General features: G+C 37.7%; 1 protein-coding gene across 3 annotated transcripts in view; it reads left to right on the top strand.

Annotated features, from left to right (window-relative positions):
- LOC122648766 (probable LRR receptor-like serine/threonine-protein kinase At1g06840) overlaps positions 1 to 18,213 on the top strand; it is a 101,148-nt gene that overhangs the window by 37,671 nt on the left and 45,264 nt on the right. For 2 of the 3 annotated variants that reach the window (XM_043841988.1, XM_043841989.1), the window contains exons 9-20: positions 48 to 116; positions 263 to 331; positions 613 to 684; positions 839 to 925; positions 1,118 to 1,186; positions 2,025 to 2,527; positions 2,989 to 3,135; positions 7,784 to 8,067; positions 8,268 to 8,319; positions 10,181 to 10,431; positions 12,467 to 12,601; positions 13,322 to 13,731. The exons of the other annotated variant lie outside the window; for it this stretch is intronic. In XM_043841988.1, coding sequence (XP_043697923.1) covers positions 48 to 116; positions 263 to 331; positions 613 to 684; positions 839 to 925; positions 1,118 to 1,186; positions 2,025 to 2,527; positions 2,989 to 3,135; positions 7,784 to 8,067; positions 8,268 to 8,319; positions 10,181 to 10,431; positions 12,467 to 12,601; positions 13,322 to 13,672 — 2,089 coding nt within the window. In that variant the 3' untranslated portion in view covers positions 13,673 to 13,731. Of the gene's footprint in view, positions 1 to 47; positions 117 to 262; positions 332 to 612; positions 685 to 838; positions 926 to 1,117; positions 1,187 to 2,024; positions 2,528 to 2,988; positions 3,136 to 7,783; positions 8,068 to 8,267; positions 8,320 to 10,180; positions 10,432 to 12,466; positions 12,602 to 13,321; positions 13,732 to 18,213 lie in introns of those variants that run through there. 3 annotated transcript variants of the gene reach the window in all.

An 18,213-nucleotide genomic window follows, 5' to 3' on the forward strand; every position in this document is an offset into this window, starting at 1 on the left:
TCTTAAGATGCGGTGAAAGTTTTAATTTTTGCCCTTTTGCTTTTCAGGAGTCTCAGAAACTGCAGCTTGCAAGGACCAATTCCTGATCTAAGCAGTATACTAAGCCTTGACTATTTGTAAGTTCACGAGTATTGTAGGAGATTTTTTAGACGCTAATATTTCCAAGAGGAATCTGTGGTTCATGTTCTATATTGACATATTCATTGCACGCTATATGATTGTTATGGGTGTATTTGTTCTGCTGGTAACATGCACATTTCAGAGATCTCAGCTTCAACCGACTTCAGGGATCTATACCACCAAATAGGCTTTCTGATAATATCACCACCATGTAAGTATGATTTCCTCTCCTGTTGAATATGATTCCATGTGGAGTCCCATAATGTAGGGGCCGATTTTTAAAGTCAGAAAGGAGCCAAGCAAACTCCTATATAACTTGGACATCTATCCGACAGATTACAAGTAGCTTTTCCCATGAGTAACTCTTTTAATTATCTATTGGTGCCCCAAGTATCCCTAATATGAAGGAATCTTTTTTGGACAATGACACCACTGAGATCTCCCGACTTAAGATGATAAGAACAAGAAAATCATATTGAATGATTTGTGCAGTGATCTGTCAAATAACGATCTTGATGGACCTATACCTGTTAACTTTTCGGGTTTTCTTCACCTCCAGAAATTGTGAGTATACTTTGGTTTCCTTTTCCTTTTCCTTTATGTAGTCTATTAATCTTTGTGGTGATAATATTCGTTGACATAATTTACAACAAAGTTCAAACGGCCATGTATCTGATGTTGTCAATGGGTTTATTTTGTTAATGATTTCTTATTGCAGTTTACTAGAAAATAATTCATTGAATGGTTCTGTTCCATCCACCATCTGGCAAAATGGTACTTCTAGTTATACTGAACCACTTACTTTGTAAGACTTCAAACCATAAAACACCTTTTCCTTCCCCCCCCCCCCCCCAACTTTCCTTCTCTTTTCTTCAGTTTTAGTATCAACTGTATCTTACCAAGAATCAAGGTCCAATCTGTTGTACAATTATGTAGCAACACTTGGGAGTTGGTTAGAACTCTTTCTGAACTTATTCTTTGCATTTCTCTTTTACAGGGATTTCCGGAATAACTTACTGACAAATATTTCTGGAAATCTTAATCTCCCTCCAAATGTCACCATCAGGTCGGTGTCTGCATTTGCAACTGCATTCATGATATTCAGGACTTAAATTTATTCTTTGTTTTATCCAATCTCTCAATTTGTAATTGAGTTATTCTTTACATTGTGATTGAACTGTTCTTCACTTTATGCCATGCACCTTAAGAGCAGAGCTCCCCTAAGCATCAATTATCTGTGCTTAATATAATATTTGATTGTTTTGATGATATTACCTTAGGGTGGGCATAACTGCGCCTCCAAGCTATCTTTTCACTATTCTCCAGCTATGTTTTATCTAATTTATATATTGCTTTTAGCTACATCTTCTTGGCTTTAGGTTGGGCGGGGAATGTCTACACAGCTGAGGTTCTGGCTCTTTAAATTCTTCATCATTCATTCTCCCTTGGTTTTAATATGGTGTTGTTCGTAACTAATTCATATATTGCTTTTGGATGCATTAGTATTTAAGATAGAGCTTTATGGAGGTCACAACATAGGCTTAGAAAGATCCATGCTTTAGCATCTCAGCGTAACATCTCCCATTAGATGTCTAGGATGGCGATTGTCCTGGTAGATCCTCTTGGTAATAGAACCACTATGATAACTCATGTATTATGGGGTTATTCATTTAATGTAATTGAAGTTGATTTCTGTTGCACCAAATAAAACAAAGAAGAAGTTGGTTTCTATTTTGTATTCTAGTGACAGATGTAGCTGGTCATGGTCCCATCTTTTGGGCTGGCAGTCCTCAATGTATCGTTGTATCTCTTTGCTTATAGTAATTTTTTTTCTTTGTTGATAAAAAAAAGGCCCTTTTTTTTGGAAGGTTCTCACTGCCATTAGTTTTCTACATGATTTTCAGGCTTCAAGGGAATCCTGTATGCATGGCTTCAAAGCAAATCAACTTAGTCCAGTTTTGTGGATCTCTGAGTTCAGACAATCATACAGACACAACCTCAACAAGCCCCATGGGGGATTGTCCTATTCAATCATGTCCTGAGAACGAAGGATACGAATATGTTCCTGCAGCTCCTTTACTCTGTTCCTGTGCAGCACCGCTTTGGGTTGGATATCGGTTGAAAAGTCCTGGATTCTCAGATTTTCGTCCATATAAGATTCCATTTGATGAGTACCTGTCTTCAAGTCTCAACTTGGCTCTTTATCAGATGGTTATTGATACCTTTATCTGGGAAGAAGGCCCTCGACTGAGGATGTACTTGAAGTTGTTTCCTGTTAATTATACATTTAATGTGAGTGAGATCAAGAGAATCAAGGGCATTCTAACAAGTTTTGAAATTCCCGTGACCAATATTTTTGGGCCATATGAACTTCTCAACTTCACTCTCTTGGGACCTTATAAAAATGGTAAGTAAGCTGATATCCAACAGGAAACAGGCATATTTAGTGAGAGATTCTGTATTACTAGGTATCAAAGATACCCTCCACAACTGTAAATATTAGCTAACACTTGCATGATGGTAAACCTGGAGCTTATGCTGGAGGGTATAGCCATCCATTCAGTGTTCCCACCCAGGAGAACTGTAGGCTGGAATGTACCTGTCCAGTTGGCACTAAGCATCAAAGTTCCTGTCCCTTTTCCTTACAGTTTGTCATCTCTTATCATAAATAATCTGGGCATGCGCTTCCTCCCTTCTCTGGGGTGCCCCACTTGGCCTTTGGACCCAATGCCTGCATGAAAATATGAAGCATGATTAATACTCCTTTCTCTGGCTATATTTTGATCCAAACTTTAATCTTGTGTTAATATAATGTGACTGTGGGAGATAATTTAGTCGATGGCCAGTGATTCTTTTTTTCTTTTGCAGAGATTGTTGCTACCCCAAGCTCTGGGATAAGCAAGGGTGCACTGGCAGGGGCCATTTTAGGTTCTGCTACATTATTTGCACTTATTTTTATCCTTATAATGAGAAACTATATGGGAAACCAGCAGGCATTTTCAAGAAGAGGCCAAAGTGAGTATCTCCAGAAAGATTTATCACCCATCTGAAAAAAAATAAAAAAGATCTATAAGTCATCTCAATAGTTTGAATTTCTAATTGTAATATGAATCTATTCTTTTATCTTCTGTTGTCCCAACTTTCCCATTTAAGCTGATCGTGGATCTTGGAACAGTAATAGATTGCATTTCCGAATGCTAAATAAAAAGATGTAGCCTTTTAGTGGAGTATGGATACAGGTTTTGGACTTGGTGGCACCCCATATCTTGGGCTCACAAGGAAATGGCTTTAGTTAATGTTTAGAACCTCTAGTAATGACATCTCTAACTTTGTGCTAAATAAAAGTGAGTATGGCTGAGCTGTATCCAACATGGATCCCAAACCCAGATCATGTCATGTTTAGGGTGAAGTTGAACCTGTGGTTCAATATTAGGCCCAAATTTAAGTCCCTAATGGGTTATATGGGTCTTGGGCTAACTAGTTTTGAGTTTTCTATTGTAACGGGCCCATTCTATAAGCCCAAATATTAGGAATTTAAGGCCTATACCGGATTAAGTAGTTTCTATTTTATAATAGTTTATATGTTGTATTGGTAGTGATACCCAGCAAGAATGAGAAAAGGGTTGGAAAGAGGAATGAAAGCAGTAATACCCAGAGAGGAAAACAGTGCTAAGAGTATGAGAAGAGGGCAATCCACATTCCAATGCGTTTTCTTCCTCGTCTTCGGTAGTGGTTACTCTCCTAACGGGAGGAGAACTGGGTCTAGGAGCTGACACTTCATCCTATAACAACTATTTCTAGAGGAATGGGACCGGGAAAGGAACCATACCAAGTATTTCTGTACTAACAGAAAATAAAGCAGGGGCATCTCACTACTTGGTCAAATAGGGAGGATAAAACAAACAAAACCCCTAATTACTTCGCTTCAAACCTGTAAAGATGTCATTTGAAATAAATCAGTCAGAGAGGAGAGGAAAAAAGCGCCTCAAACTCAGTTAAGCAGAATGAGAGGGCAAACCAAACTGCTTTGAATCCACAATATCACTGCTTCGAAACCAAATTGGCTTGCTGGCAAGAGCTCTAGTGGCTTTGCCGCAGGTTGGGACTGGGTAGTTGCAGACTAGGCGACGGCCATGACCGGCTCCTAGGCTTTTTTCCTCTATAAAATAGGAGAGATCAGCGACTGTGGGATGGGGGAGGAAAGAGGAAGAATATATATATAAATAGATAGATAGAGAGATAGATAGAAAGATAGATAGATCGATCTCAGAGATCAGTGACTGCGAGAGGAGTGTTGGGTTTGTGGAGCAGCCTTGTGCCAAGGGTAGGACGAGCAGGGTCAAGGAGGAAGAAGAACACTCAATCACAAGATTGGAACTCGCAAGCTCCTCTGAAACTCTCCAATGGAGGTCAAATTCAATATTATTCAAAATCTCCCTTTCCTTATTACAGTAGATCCTTTTATTGGATCCCCAAAGCCCAATCTCAATCCCTAAGCCTAAGATTGAGTTTTACTAAAAATAAGAACATACTAAATAAAAAGCATATTAGGTAAACTCTAATTAAGGATAGGATTAGAAGGCAATCAACTGTAAATCAGCCAACAAATCCTTGATTGCAATCAACACCAAATCAGCCAAGCAAGGATCTTTGATTGCAGCCAGAATCCAATTAGCCATATTGGGTTCTTATTCTCTCAGATCTTCCAAGGATCTTTGGGTGGTTGAGCTGGACTTCCATGCCCTCCACTGCTGCCTCTATGCCTGCATCAGTTTGTGAGAAGGAGATGGGAGAGTGCAGAAGAAGGAGGAAGAGGAGGCTTGAAGAGGTCGAGCAGTTGGGGTTGCAAAGAAATATTGGGAATAGTCTTTAGCGTAGGGGACCCATTCCGCTTTAGGTTGTTCCGGAACAGACGGAAGATCAAAAAGATGTTCCGTCTATCCTGATTTTGGAGGGCATTTTGGGTCGGTCTGTTCTCTGGGAGCATGAAATCAGACTGGATTTGCCGAACAGAATTCCACTTGGCCATTGATCTTCCAATATGCTAGTTTCAACAATTGTTCTTTACACTTCTTCCTAGCTGCTTGGCCTGTCCCGTATTCTAGTTTGGCTAGTTTTGTAATGACTCAAGTTGAGGAGTATTCTATCCTTGTTTTATTACTTCAGTATATATATATATAGGGTCTCATGATTTGGTCATCTAACCAGAATCATTAGCCCTCTTTCCTTGTCTTGCAATAGTATTTCTCTTCTCTTTTTCTCTTTCTCTCCTTCTTTCTCTCTCGGTACTTGTGTCTTGTCTTTGATATTGTCTCATGGTATCAGAGCGAGCTTTTCACTAAGTGCTACATCATTCTCTCTTCTCTGTTTTGAAAGTCATCTTAGAGTTTCCTTCTTTTGTGATGATCTGCCACCTATGCTGCCTTATTATATAATGAAACTCCAGTTAATACAATCATTAATAACTAGGGATTCGTTTGTCATGTTTGGATGCTGATGAAAATAATCAGACACATTATTCTCCTTTGCGGTTGCTGGAATTTATTGAAATCAAGCCTTTTTTTCTTTTCCTGCACAGAGGTGTTTTATCTCCACTCTCTTGTGATGGATTTTTTTTTTTTGGGTGGAATAAATAACTCATTACCAAAAGAAGAGAAAGTTACAAGGAGGGGGTAACTGGGGAAAAAGAGAAAGAAAATAGTATATGACCTATTGTGATGAATTTTTATCCCTTGACTTCTGTTACTTTTCTGTTCTACTTTTTGCGGATGTTATTATGGTTAGTGTATGACCTATTGCTTACAGTTTCTTGAAGACCAGATTCCTCCTTATGCAAGTTATTAGATACTTTCTATTTTTGTGGCTCTCATATCTGAAAATCCAGCCATCAGTTTTCTCCCAATCAGGATACACAAAATCATTACCAACACTTTTTCCCCTCCTTCAGAAGCATTCCTATTGTTTCTCATCACTTCAACCTCAGTCATTTACGTCCTCGTCCTTGTAGCATATTGAGCTTACACTGTATGACTCCTGACTAATGCATTTAATGATCTTCCTTAGAACAGAAGCATGTATAGACTTGTCATTTTATCTTTTTAATGGGGTCGCTTTTGTCTTGTTTTAAATAGATGGTTTAGATCTAGTAGAAGAATCCAATAGTTAGGACTTAGGAGTTAAGAGGGAAGTTTATGTAGGTATGGTTTTATCTCTTTATAAATAGAAGTAGTGGTAGAGTGTAGTTTTTGGTTGCTGTCATGGTTCAAGAACTCGGTTTCGGTACTGGTTTCGCCCAACCAACAAATCGATTGGGCTCAGATCTCGATGAGATCTTGGCGAGTTGGTGCATTTTTATTTTTTTTTTGAACTCGAAGGCTGGTGTCAGTGGGTTTTAGACCTAGTTTGGGCCTGAAACTTGGTATTCAGCCTAATGGCACTATCGGATTTTGCAAAAACAAACTCCAAATAGAAGTTTGACTTGGGACCTTAGGTTGGTAGGCGACAGCGTACTAAAATATCCTACTCTACACATAATTTAGTAAGAAAGCAATCAAAGCATTCAATTAATGTAAAACAACTTAAATAAGCATTGGAAATGTAAAGTAGGGTATTTTACATCAATCTTAACATATATGATATACCTCTCTCCTTCCAAGCCATGTTTCCAAAGCCAGTAAGGCTCAGACTGTGCCAAACTAGTTTACATTCATCTTAACAGAAAAAATGGTTTACCTTCTAAATTTATTCAAATTTGAGATGATTTGTAACAAATCTTGCAAGTTTGATGCAAGTTGGATGCTAATTGACGTCTCCAGCAAGTTTTCCGTCGAAACAAGGTGGCAAAAGCTGAAAAGTCAGCTCACCACTGGTTTCCCTGTCGAGTTCACCGAGACAGTCCAGTTTCTGTCGAGATCTTGACTGTCTCGGTCAAGATCTTTCCCCTTTTAATCATGGGTTTGGTCCACATATCGGTTGAACCGAGATCTTGATCGAGTTCGTGTAACTTTGTATTTCACTTCCCATCTCGACCCACTAATTGAAAAAAACGAGTTTTAAGCCTGAGATTTCGCCGAGTTCTTGAACTATGGTTGCTGTAATTTTGAATTAGAACACATTCCTTGGTGGTTATTGAACTCTTTCCTTCTCCCTGTGCTACCTGCCCCATTGTTGCACATTGCTGAACTATCTCAATCAACTTTCTGTTACCTTGTCTCCTATTTTTGCTACTTGCCAATTTCATAGGTGGCTTTTGAAACTGCAAACTTCTAATTGTTGGTTCAACAATTTAAGCCATCTAAGCCAGTAGATATTTGTTGATCCTTTGATCATATAAACCCTAGTAACTTCCACTTGAGGCCTAAATTTAGCGTAATTCATGTGTTCAAGAATCTCTATTTTAATTATGCAAGACCTTAAACTCTTCTTTCAACAAAAACTGTTGGATCACAAGAATTGAAATTCTTTCTTTACTACATCAGCTTTATCCTTCCCCCTAGCACAAAGACATCAATCTGTGCAGTTGCTAGTAGTTTTCATCATTCGGTCCCTGGACAATGGGAACCAATAGTGGAATCTGTAATCCTAGGTGTTACTTCTGTTATAAATTTTGTTTTACTTAGAAGAATCATTATGTAGTTATCTTTTATTTGTGTACTTTTTGCAGCATCAAGGATTCCAATCAAAATCGAGACTGTGAAAGGATTCAGTTGTGAAGAAATGGCACTGGCTACAAACAATTTCAGCAGTTCCATGCAAATTGGCCAAGGAGGCTATGGGAAGGTTTACAAAGGTATTCTTGCTGATGGCACAGTTGTGGCCATTAAACGTGCACAAGATGGATCTTTACAGGGTGAGAAGGAGTTCCTCACCGAAATAGAACTTTTGTCAAGGTTACACCATCGGAATCTTGTCTCTTTACTTGGATATTGTGACGAAAAAAGTGAACAGGTGCTTCTTATCTGTTGAGACTCAGTTATATTCATAGTCACAACCTCAGCTTTGAAACTACCGTAACAGCTTGAAAATTGGCATCAGTGAAGTCAATGAACCATAATTTCCTTTGTGGTTTCATTGTTGATGCAGTTAGATATCTTGCAGGTTTCCAGTTTGGATGTGACGTTCTATGTTTGTTTTTGGTGTGCATGCAGATGTTAGTGTATGATTTCATGGAAAATGGCACAGTGAAAGATCACATTTCTGGTAAACCTTTTCATATTCTTTCTTATCACTGTTCGTTGTGAAATTTGGGGGGGGGGATAATTGGAAGCTGTACTATTTCATATATATATTGAAGGAGATTTTCCAAGGAATACCCTTTTTGAGAGGCATTTACTTCACCAGAAAGTTGGTTATTCTGATTTTCTTTTTCTTTTCGTTTTTTTTCCAATTTTTATGTTCTTCAGTTCAAATAAACAAAAATGAAGAGTTTTTCCTGGGTTGTTTTTCTCTTTCTTTTTTTTTGGGGTCATCTTGCTATAGTTCATTAGAAAGAAAAAGGAAAGGTCTCTCTCTCTCTCTCTCACACACACACACACACACACAACTATGGGCAGTGAAGCCTGCAGTGACAAGGGTTTTCTGCCATCTGGAGTGTTGAGATGGAAGACCCAGATCATTTAGAAGTTGGGGGAGTTCTGGTTTGACTGCGTATTTAGTCTCATTCAAACCCCCATAGTCCTCTGTGTTTTGCATCTTTAATTTTACCATAAAATCCTCTGGAATGTCTTGGAGGATAGAAAATGGATCTTTTTACCACATGACAGCGTGCCATATAGTTAAGACATGGCACATGGGAAAAGGTGGACATGGTGAGGCTGTCTCCACTACTTCCATGTGTACCAGGATATAGTGAGCTAGCTCACAAGATTTGACATGTGATCCTATCTGAGGAACACCCCTCCAATCCACTGATCACGATGACTAAATCACTCATCAACACTGCTCAAATAAATGAGCGACCCACATAATAAAATTGGGCAGCCTACACTGAAAATCTTTTCCATATTATATATATATATATATACACATTGGTACCCTTAAGTAATCGGAAATCTGCCATGTGGTGGGTTTAGTTGTCGCCTGGAAAAGATCCACATGTTTCTCACATCACCCTCTAGTGTAGAAAATCTCAGCCTAGACACATTATGACAGATGGCAGAGAAAGGCCCTTGACTTTGACTAGTTTGACCTGGAAACTGCAATTCTGATTTCTGGTGAGCATGAAGTTTAAACAGCCAAAAATTTGACAGGTTTCCAATTCAAAGGGTTCCTTATCTATCCAACTTGTTAGCATGGCCACACCAGTCATCATTGTGGCTCAAATGGTGACCGCTCTTAGAAAACCTCTTCTAATATATGATTTGGTATTGTTCTTTACTGCCATATGGCTAAGAAATTAGTCCGAAGTTACAAAATTGGCTCTAGCTTTAAATAAAAATGTCGTTTACTAGTGGCATTTTTGCAATTCTGTAGCTTTGCATCCATTTTTGAGCTGTATGGTATGCCCATTTTAGCATTGACACTTGGCAAGTGAGATAGACAACGCATACTCAATCAAAACGGGCTCAGTTATAATTGATAAGTTGCAGCTGATAAAGATTATTAAATTAACCACCTAAAATGACTATAGGAGAAGTAGTAAGGAAGGACATGCATAGTCTAGGTCTGGTCCCAAGTATGAGCTCGGACAGAGCCTATTGGAGGGCAAGGATCCATGTCGCAGACCCCATTTAGCTGAGTTTATCCTGAACGCATCGGGCTGTGCCTTTTACCTCTTACTAGCTTTCATCTTTCTATTTATTTGCAATCTTCCCATTTGTCTTTTCTCATCTCTTTCCCCATCCCTCTTCTCCAATCTTTTCTTTCCTTTTTTTTGGCGTATATCTATGTTTTCTCTATTCTGTTTGTTTGGATCCATGTAACCGATCCCATTAAGTTGGGATAAGGCTGTGTTTGTGTTTGTTGTTGACATCAACAAGATTAAATATGTTTTTAGTTAGTAAGAAACAATGCCCCATGTGTATATATACTTGCTCTAAATAATCTTTATGTGACACCACAGATAAATCCAAAGAACCTCTGAGTTTCGCAATGAGGTTAAGTATTGCATTGGGTTCAGCCAAGGGCATCCTCTACCTCCATACAGAAGTCTCCCCACCAGTATTTCACCGAGACATCAAATCCAGCAACATACTGTTGGACTCCAAATTTATTGCAAAGGTTGCAGATTTTGGACTCTCAAGACTTGCACCAGCACCGGATGATGAAGGGACTTTACCTGGTCATGTGTCCACAGTTGTAAGGGGTACCCCGGTAAGCACTATTCTCAGATTTAGCATTGCTTGCTGGTTTCCAACTTAACTGTGAATCTGATTACTGCTTGTACCAGTTCTGTTGATACCCAAAAATCAGAGCTCAACTTTGAATTGGTTTTTCAGTCTTCTGATTCTAGTCAATGCTTATGTCTAACATGTCCATTTTACAAAATGTTGAAGTTAACCATCAACTAAATTCATATGGAAAAAGGTTCAGAAGTTTGTAGAGAAGATAAATAGAACAAAATGGAGAAATAGAGGTCATATGAAGATTCAGTTTACTAAATTCCAGTCTTCTGAGAACCTGCCTGATCGGCCCATTGAACCGGTTCACCAATCACCCATTACTAAAAGGGGTTGGTCAACGCTGTTACTTGCTTTTCAAAGAAACCCAATGACCTGTCAACAACCTAGCAGACCACATAGTTCAACCTTCATACAGGGATGCTTGAACCATTTACAATGCAAATCTACACATTATATGTAGTGCTGAAAAGTTATTTTTGTATAGCTCCAACAAGTTTTGAACCTTATCCTTTTAGATTTTCCTAGATTACAAACTTAACCATTGTCACGAGGCTTCAACTGTGCTAAAGGCGGCTCAAAGTATTTTGTCTTTTTTTTTTTTAATGTTTGACCGGTGTTAACCTATTGGATTGACCTAATAACCTGCCACTGGTATTTAAAATAAGTGGGAGAATGTGCTGTGTTTGAAGTTTGAACATTGCTAAATACATCATTGATACAAATACCCCCTAACAAGGAAAAGTGACCTCAATATACACTACCTGTGCACATGACTAGAATACCTTCAAATGATGATATAACATAGTAAAGTAATATTACTGCTTTCCTTCTCTAGTTCAAGCATGCATCACATGTGCCCAGGTTGTCCAAAATGCTATAAAACTATATCCTACTGATCCTCTTGGGAAAGCTGGCTATTCATCTGAACATATGGCATAGAAAATGTCAGAAAGCTTCCCATTCATCTGAACATATGGAATAGATCTTCCCTGTTTCTCAATTTTAGTTTGACAAAATATCATTCAGATTCAACGAGTTCAATTCTATCATGCTGACTTGCATTTGTGTTACATTGATGGCTACCTTGTTGTCAGAGCATAAACTCAAAGCTTTCAGAAAATCCACTGAAAATCATCTGTATCCACCAAAAGAATCCCACCTCTTACATGATAACTCTCAATTAGGTAATCAGCTGGGTTCATGACCTGGTGAAACTTATGAAGGCTCCAAAAGAAATTGACTCTTTCTAAAATCCAACTTCATATCAGCAACCGTCATTCTGGCTTGAGATTGGAAATTCAAAATGTATAAATGAAATTAAATAGAAATATGACACAAAAACTAGTATTAGGTAAGTTTCTTATTTTGTACGGTGTTCAGGGCCCACCAAAATGGAGCTAGCATCCAACATCTTAAAGGTGGAATGTTGTTCTTCCATGGTTCTGTCTGCCCTTCATCAGTTTGAGTTGAAAGTTGTCATCTTGAAAATAATATTTTCCCTGTAATTTTTAAATGGCAGTATCTTTTGCATCGAACTGTTGAAGCTGTTTCAAAAATATCAGGGTTTAAATATTGAATCCAACTGGGAAATTTGCCACGGGTTTCTGGTCATACTCTATGGAGTGATATAAACATCCTCTGAGCTCTGAGTTGTAAAAAGATTCACATTCCTAGCAGGGGTAACTGACCAAAGTAATGGATATTTCCATAGGTTTGAGCAGGACATTCTAGTCAGAGCTTAAGGTTATAATATGGTCAAGGCACTCAACTCAACAAAACCTTTAAGGAACTCAATTTCTCAGAGGCAATGGCCATAGTTGAAGTTTAAATCTTTTTCTGAAAATGGAAAACTCGTTATCAAGTGTGTGGAAACTGAAAATTTCTTTCAGATAAGTTCTTCAGTTAGATTACGCTTTCAAACTCAGAAAAATCAAGTACTTAGAACCAAATTTTGGTTGAATGAATGATGCCAAATTCAATGAAATTTGCATGCTTCTTCTTTGCAGGGCTATCTCGATCCAGAATACTTCCTAACTCTCAAATTGACTGATAAGAGTGATGTTTATAGCCTCGGAGTCGTATATCTAGAGCTCTTGACAGGAATGCAGCCAATCTCCAATAGTAAATACATTGTTCGAGAGGTACTAGCTTATACTATGTCCTCTTAGTTGAAGGGTGAATCTTAAGATGGAATATTATAGACAGCAAGTGTATGTGATAGAAACTTCACAAAATATGCTGCTAATACTCAGGATGCAAGAGCCACCATCCTATGACCTCATGTGAGAGTGTAAATATCAACAGCAAGATTGTTGAAAATGTTAATCCATAGGTTTGTTTCTGCACTTGGTTTACACCTTACACTTCCCTTGGCTATCCAAAGAAAAGGGAAAGAAAAGAAAAGAAAAGAATAAGGTGGTTGAGTCCAGCTTCTCACATTGTTCCTTCTGTTTAGATATCATCTAAATGAAAGCCTGCTGCATGGTCAATCGCAGTACTCTGAATGTGTACAAAAATCATGTTTTGGTGCTTGTCTATGACCACTTACAATTTACTATGAAGAAAGACTATGCAGTCCTCTTATAATTTTGTAGGATCTCATCATCTTTTCCTGCATGTATACATGGTGAGGTCGACTTCTGTGACTGCAATGAATGAGCACTTTTATGCCCATTATGTACCATATACATGTTTGCACGTTCACAACCCGGACTTCTCCTTCAAGTGAGCCTCATGTATCTTGACATGATGCACATTTGACGTAATGTGATAAGTCTATTCAGGATTCATATTGCTTCTGAACTAACCTTCTGATTTTGTTTTGTGGATTAAGGTTTGTTCAATGTTGTACTCATTCACAGGTGAACCTGGCTTACCGGTCGGGTATGATATTCTCAGTCATAGATGAACTCATGGGATCTTATCCTCCTGAATGTGCCGAGAAATTTGCGAAATTGGCCCTCAAGTGTTGCCAAGATGAGACTGATGTTCGACCTTCAATGGCAGAGGTGGTCAGAGAAATTGAGGATATAATTCTTATGATGCCAGGGTCAGATGCCACTACATCAGTATCAATGGGCTCTAATTCCTGGAAGTTGGTGAATCCTCCATCATCGCCAAACACAGACGAAATGAAGAACCCTTATGTGTCATCAGACATTTATAGCGGGGACATAATCGGTGGAGTATTCACAACCATTAGATCTAGGTGATCACCTAGGATTTAAGGAACGAAGAGTGTTTTTCAGGGTTGACTTTAGCATCATGGGGATAAAACAGAGTTTCTTTTCTTGTCTCTTTATTGTTTCAGTTAGTGTATAGTTGCAATATTTGTGACTTAATGGTTGCCTCTTAAGCGTTTTTCAGATACCAAGCTGGTTTTACTTTTGGGAAAAAGATCTTTACTTGGTTGTGTTTCTTACGCCCTCTCACAAGGCTCCGTGAGATGACACCTCTGCCCCTTAGGTAGATACCCATGCGTGCTCACCCATTGGCCTTGACGCTTGTGTAGAGACCATGTGACCAAGTAGAGATCTCTTGCCTTTTTACTTTTTATTTGTGATGCCAAAAGGTGAGAACTTTGTGGCTCAGTTCATTCTACATTGTCAAATGCCTGTTTGGTTCAACAGTAAAGACATCAGAAGAAAAAAATAAAAGGGGGGGGGTATATGGCCACTATTCTTTTGCCATGTGGACAGTTGATGTGGTGATTCTAACCATTGGATAGAAAAGTCATGGTTTGGATTAATCATTTGTCAAATTTTATACTAAAATTCAATTAAATACACAGCTGATGTAAGTTTGTAACTTGGTGTTTTGATTTATGTATTTTTATGTACAATGCTTAGAATTTAAGGCTTTTTCTGTTAATTTTTAACGTTTAGTTCTAATTTAACTACAACAACTCATATAATATGAATTCAATGTGAACAAACGATCTGTTAATCCAAAAGTAATATTTTACCCGCATTATATGTTTTGTGGGTTCACACTACACAATTCATTAATAAACGGGTATTATTAGGTTTGAGATATTTTGATATGAGGAAAGGTTTCATACATGGCCGTGTAAGTATGTGTGCCCTCTCACAAAGCAATGGGGCAGAAATTTTTTAGATATTCGGCAAATTTTAATAAAATTGAAATTCTTTAATGGCCTTGCACATGAGGAGGACCAACAACATCCCAATGACTTTGAAAGAAGACAAGTGACTTCCCATTAGACCATGGCTTTTGGATGTTTTATTTTGCATGGAGAAGAAAGCCTTACAAATCACATCATTTGCAATGGGCCCACAAAAAAAACCTTCCATATCTTGAGTTATTATGGGCTGAAATAGGCATGATCATCATGAATTTGAGAGCTCACCTTCAAATTTTTCAGTCGGGTAATGTGATTTTTTTTGCCCTCCTTGTAAAACCGGAAGTGTTCTTATCGCCACACTGTAGCCGTTGAATTCTTTGATTTCTGAAGGCCAATGGATTTCAAAGTGTCTTATCACCATAGTTTCGCCATTGAATTCTTTGAATATTGAGGCGATTTCTTCTAGCTTGAGAACTTCATTCAACTCCTTTCAATCTTTTTCATCTCTTCCAGACTTCCACGTTGTTGGTTAAGGTTGAGGGTTCCTTTTGCAGCCCTAGAAAAGAACTAGTCAATTGATCAATTCTTGTTCTCAACTGACCAAAGATAGATTTGTTCTAAGCTGCTATATGGCTTCTATAGGACTTAAACTTCTTATGGACCTTAAGCATATTAGAGCCTTAGGCTGTCTTTGCGTCAATCCTCACCAACGAATAGTGCAGTCTAGTGTACTTTTAAAGTGCATCGGATGGTGCACCACACTTGAGACTTGGATTTTTATCCTCCCAAATGCAATGGTCACCGTCCGATGCACTTTAAATGTGCACTACTTTGGATTTTTATCCTCTTAAAGTACATTGGAGAAGATGAAAATCCCCTCACCAACAATGTTTATGAAATTTTGATGCTTTTCCCACATCAATTTTTTTGTTTTGGTAGAAGTTTCCCACATCAATTCATAATGGAAGAATCTTAAACCCTTTAATATGGTCTTGTGTTCAAGGGAAAATAATAAGTGGAACATGGTCAGAGGCACGGTTTTAGTAATAGGTATTGGATACGAGATTAGTCTCGTCCGATACAAATCCAAATCGGTCCATATCGAATAAATTTGTCCTTGGTTTTCAATAATTTTTATTTTTTTTTACTTTTTTACTCTTGATCTGTATCGATCCACCGATACAGGATCTCCTTAGAATCGGTATCATCCTCTACCGATTCTGATATAAATCGCCCAATTCGAATGATCCAATACCAATTGGCAAGGCAGCCTGATGGAAAACTAGTGCATCTGGAAATCTACTTTGCCAAGCAATTGTTGCAACTACCCTGTCCAATTTCCCTTTAACACGATAGAGAGGTTCCTCACCAAGTGAAAAGTTGGAATTTGGTAAATAAGTCTATCACGGCAGAGGCTTGTTTGAATTCCAAGATTTTATTTCAGAGTCTGCTTTCCGCTGGCCACACTCTTTCTCTTTTCTTCATGGGTTGTGTTATCCATTATCATGAGCTCTTTCAGAAGTTGTGGCTTTCTTGAAATGAGAAAGAAATAAAAAAAAAAATCTCATTTTTATTAGCCCTGTCTTGTGCTGGTGCAGGGGCTGCAAGACCAAGCATCAATCTCTTGCCCAATCAATTATTACTATTTGTTTCCATCTAAAATATTTTAGGGAAAAAGAAGGCATCCAGGCGCATGTGGCGCATGTGGGGCAATGACTGCTCCACACCCGTGAAATGAAAATACCATTCATCGAAAATGAGGTCACGCAGCCTGATAGTGATCCCCCTCCCAATATTTTATAAAGGTCATTTTCGTCAATAAATTCCAAAAACTATTACTTTCTTTGGCAAACATAGCCCACAACATCAGTAAAGTGTTATTTATTTCAATCTAAAATATTTTATTAAAAAATCAATTATTATTTATAATTTTTTATCTAATTAAAGCGTGAATGAGGGAAAGAACCCAACCATATGACAAGGGTTGAGTCATATTTAGGTGCCAAATAACACCCTAAATTTTAATATTATACCTCAGTAAAATTATTTTTTCTTTTCTAATTCTTATTCAATAATGTATTGTTTTACTTCACTAGGATGGGTTGGGATTAGAGTTTTAGCTCACAATATTAGATCTGATATTAATCGCAGTCAATGATAACAATATACGATTGAAATTGACCAAAATTAAAAAATGATCACCTTTTTAGCCAATACTACCAATACATAACGGAAGCGAGTAGCAACTATGGGCTAATCCGATACAAATTACCAATACTTAAAACCCTGGTTGGGAGGAAAAGTGTTTAAGGTTGGTTGTTAAAATATAATGGGAGAAAGAATGCTGCCTGATCGCGTGCGACGCGTGGTCCTTGTGCCTAGACATAAGACCGAGCAAAATGATCAATGTGCCCCCATGAAAAGGGGAAATTTTTGAGGATGCAGTGGTCATTTTGTGTAGCCCTATGTTTGGACCTAGAGACTACGCACCATACACAACCCGATAGCATTCTCTTTCCCAAATATAATATATTGATCCAATTAAAAAAAAAAATGTATTACGTTATCATCCTATAAAATACATTTCATTGAAAAAATACAGATCATCAATGCTTATGGTTCAATGTTCACACTCAAACGTGATATCAATGCTGACTTTTGTAAACTTGATGGTTTTTTTATTTTTATTTTATAACAAGTGCATGGGTAGTGTCGAGCTGTCCATTGTCCTGCCAATTGGGAGAAAACAAAAAGACAATATAAATGGTAGTTGGGATTGGGATTGTATGCCCAACTTCTGTCCCGTAGTTTTAGGTCACAGGATTTGATATCGGTCACGACCGATATCTATATGATACGATACCTATTTGAATGGTATCGGTTTAAATCAATCAAAAATTTAAAAAAGATCATATTTTTGGCCGATACTAATGCAATACGGCCGATCCATTATTGGTACCCAATAGGCTAAGATTATCTATTCCCTCTCCCCTTCCCCGCCCCCACACTCCCTCAGTCCCTCTCATATCATATCGTATTGATATTAGTATTAGTGATGACCAATATGGACACCAATATTGATATCTATAACCCTTCATTAAAAATTAAAATAAAGGATTAAGTATTTCTTCGGCCACAGTCAAGGGAGAATTCTTTGACCAATGGGTTTGATTGGTGTTTATAGGGTATCGTGCAACTTAGGATATATTCGATTATTTATAAATAGGGGATATTTTATAAAACCCTAGGATGGTGGGTTTCCCTTCATTGCGTAGTCAAGGAAAACTTTGTTCTAAAATAAATGTCAGAAAAGTGGTTGGGTTTAAAAACGCGTACACTTGAAACATAAAAGTAAGAGTTAAACAAATGGTGGAGAATACAACTGACATATACATTTAATTTGACATGTAATCTATCCAAAAATTTTCTTTTTATATCCAAAGATTATAAAATTGGACTTTTACGTATAAAAAATAATCATTTTCTACGGAAATTTTTTTTCACTTTGTGGTGTACGATGTACTTCTTTTCATTTTTATAATCCTTATTGGTTTCTAAAAAAATATATATATATATAATTTATTAAATTGTAATGCAATTTATTTTGAATTTTGACCCAAAATAAGGTATTGTGGAGTCTCCATTAATTATTTTAATAATATCATTATC

The sequence above is a fragment of the Telopea speciosissima genome, chromosome 1 (genome assembly GCF_018873765.1).
Source record: "Telopea speciosissima isolate NSW1024214 ecotype Mountain lineage chromosome 1, Tspe_v1, whole genome shotgun sequence".
Lineage (NCBI taxonomy): Eukaryota > Viridiplantae > Streptophyta > Magnoliopsida > Proteales > Proteaceae > Telopea > Telopea speciosissima.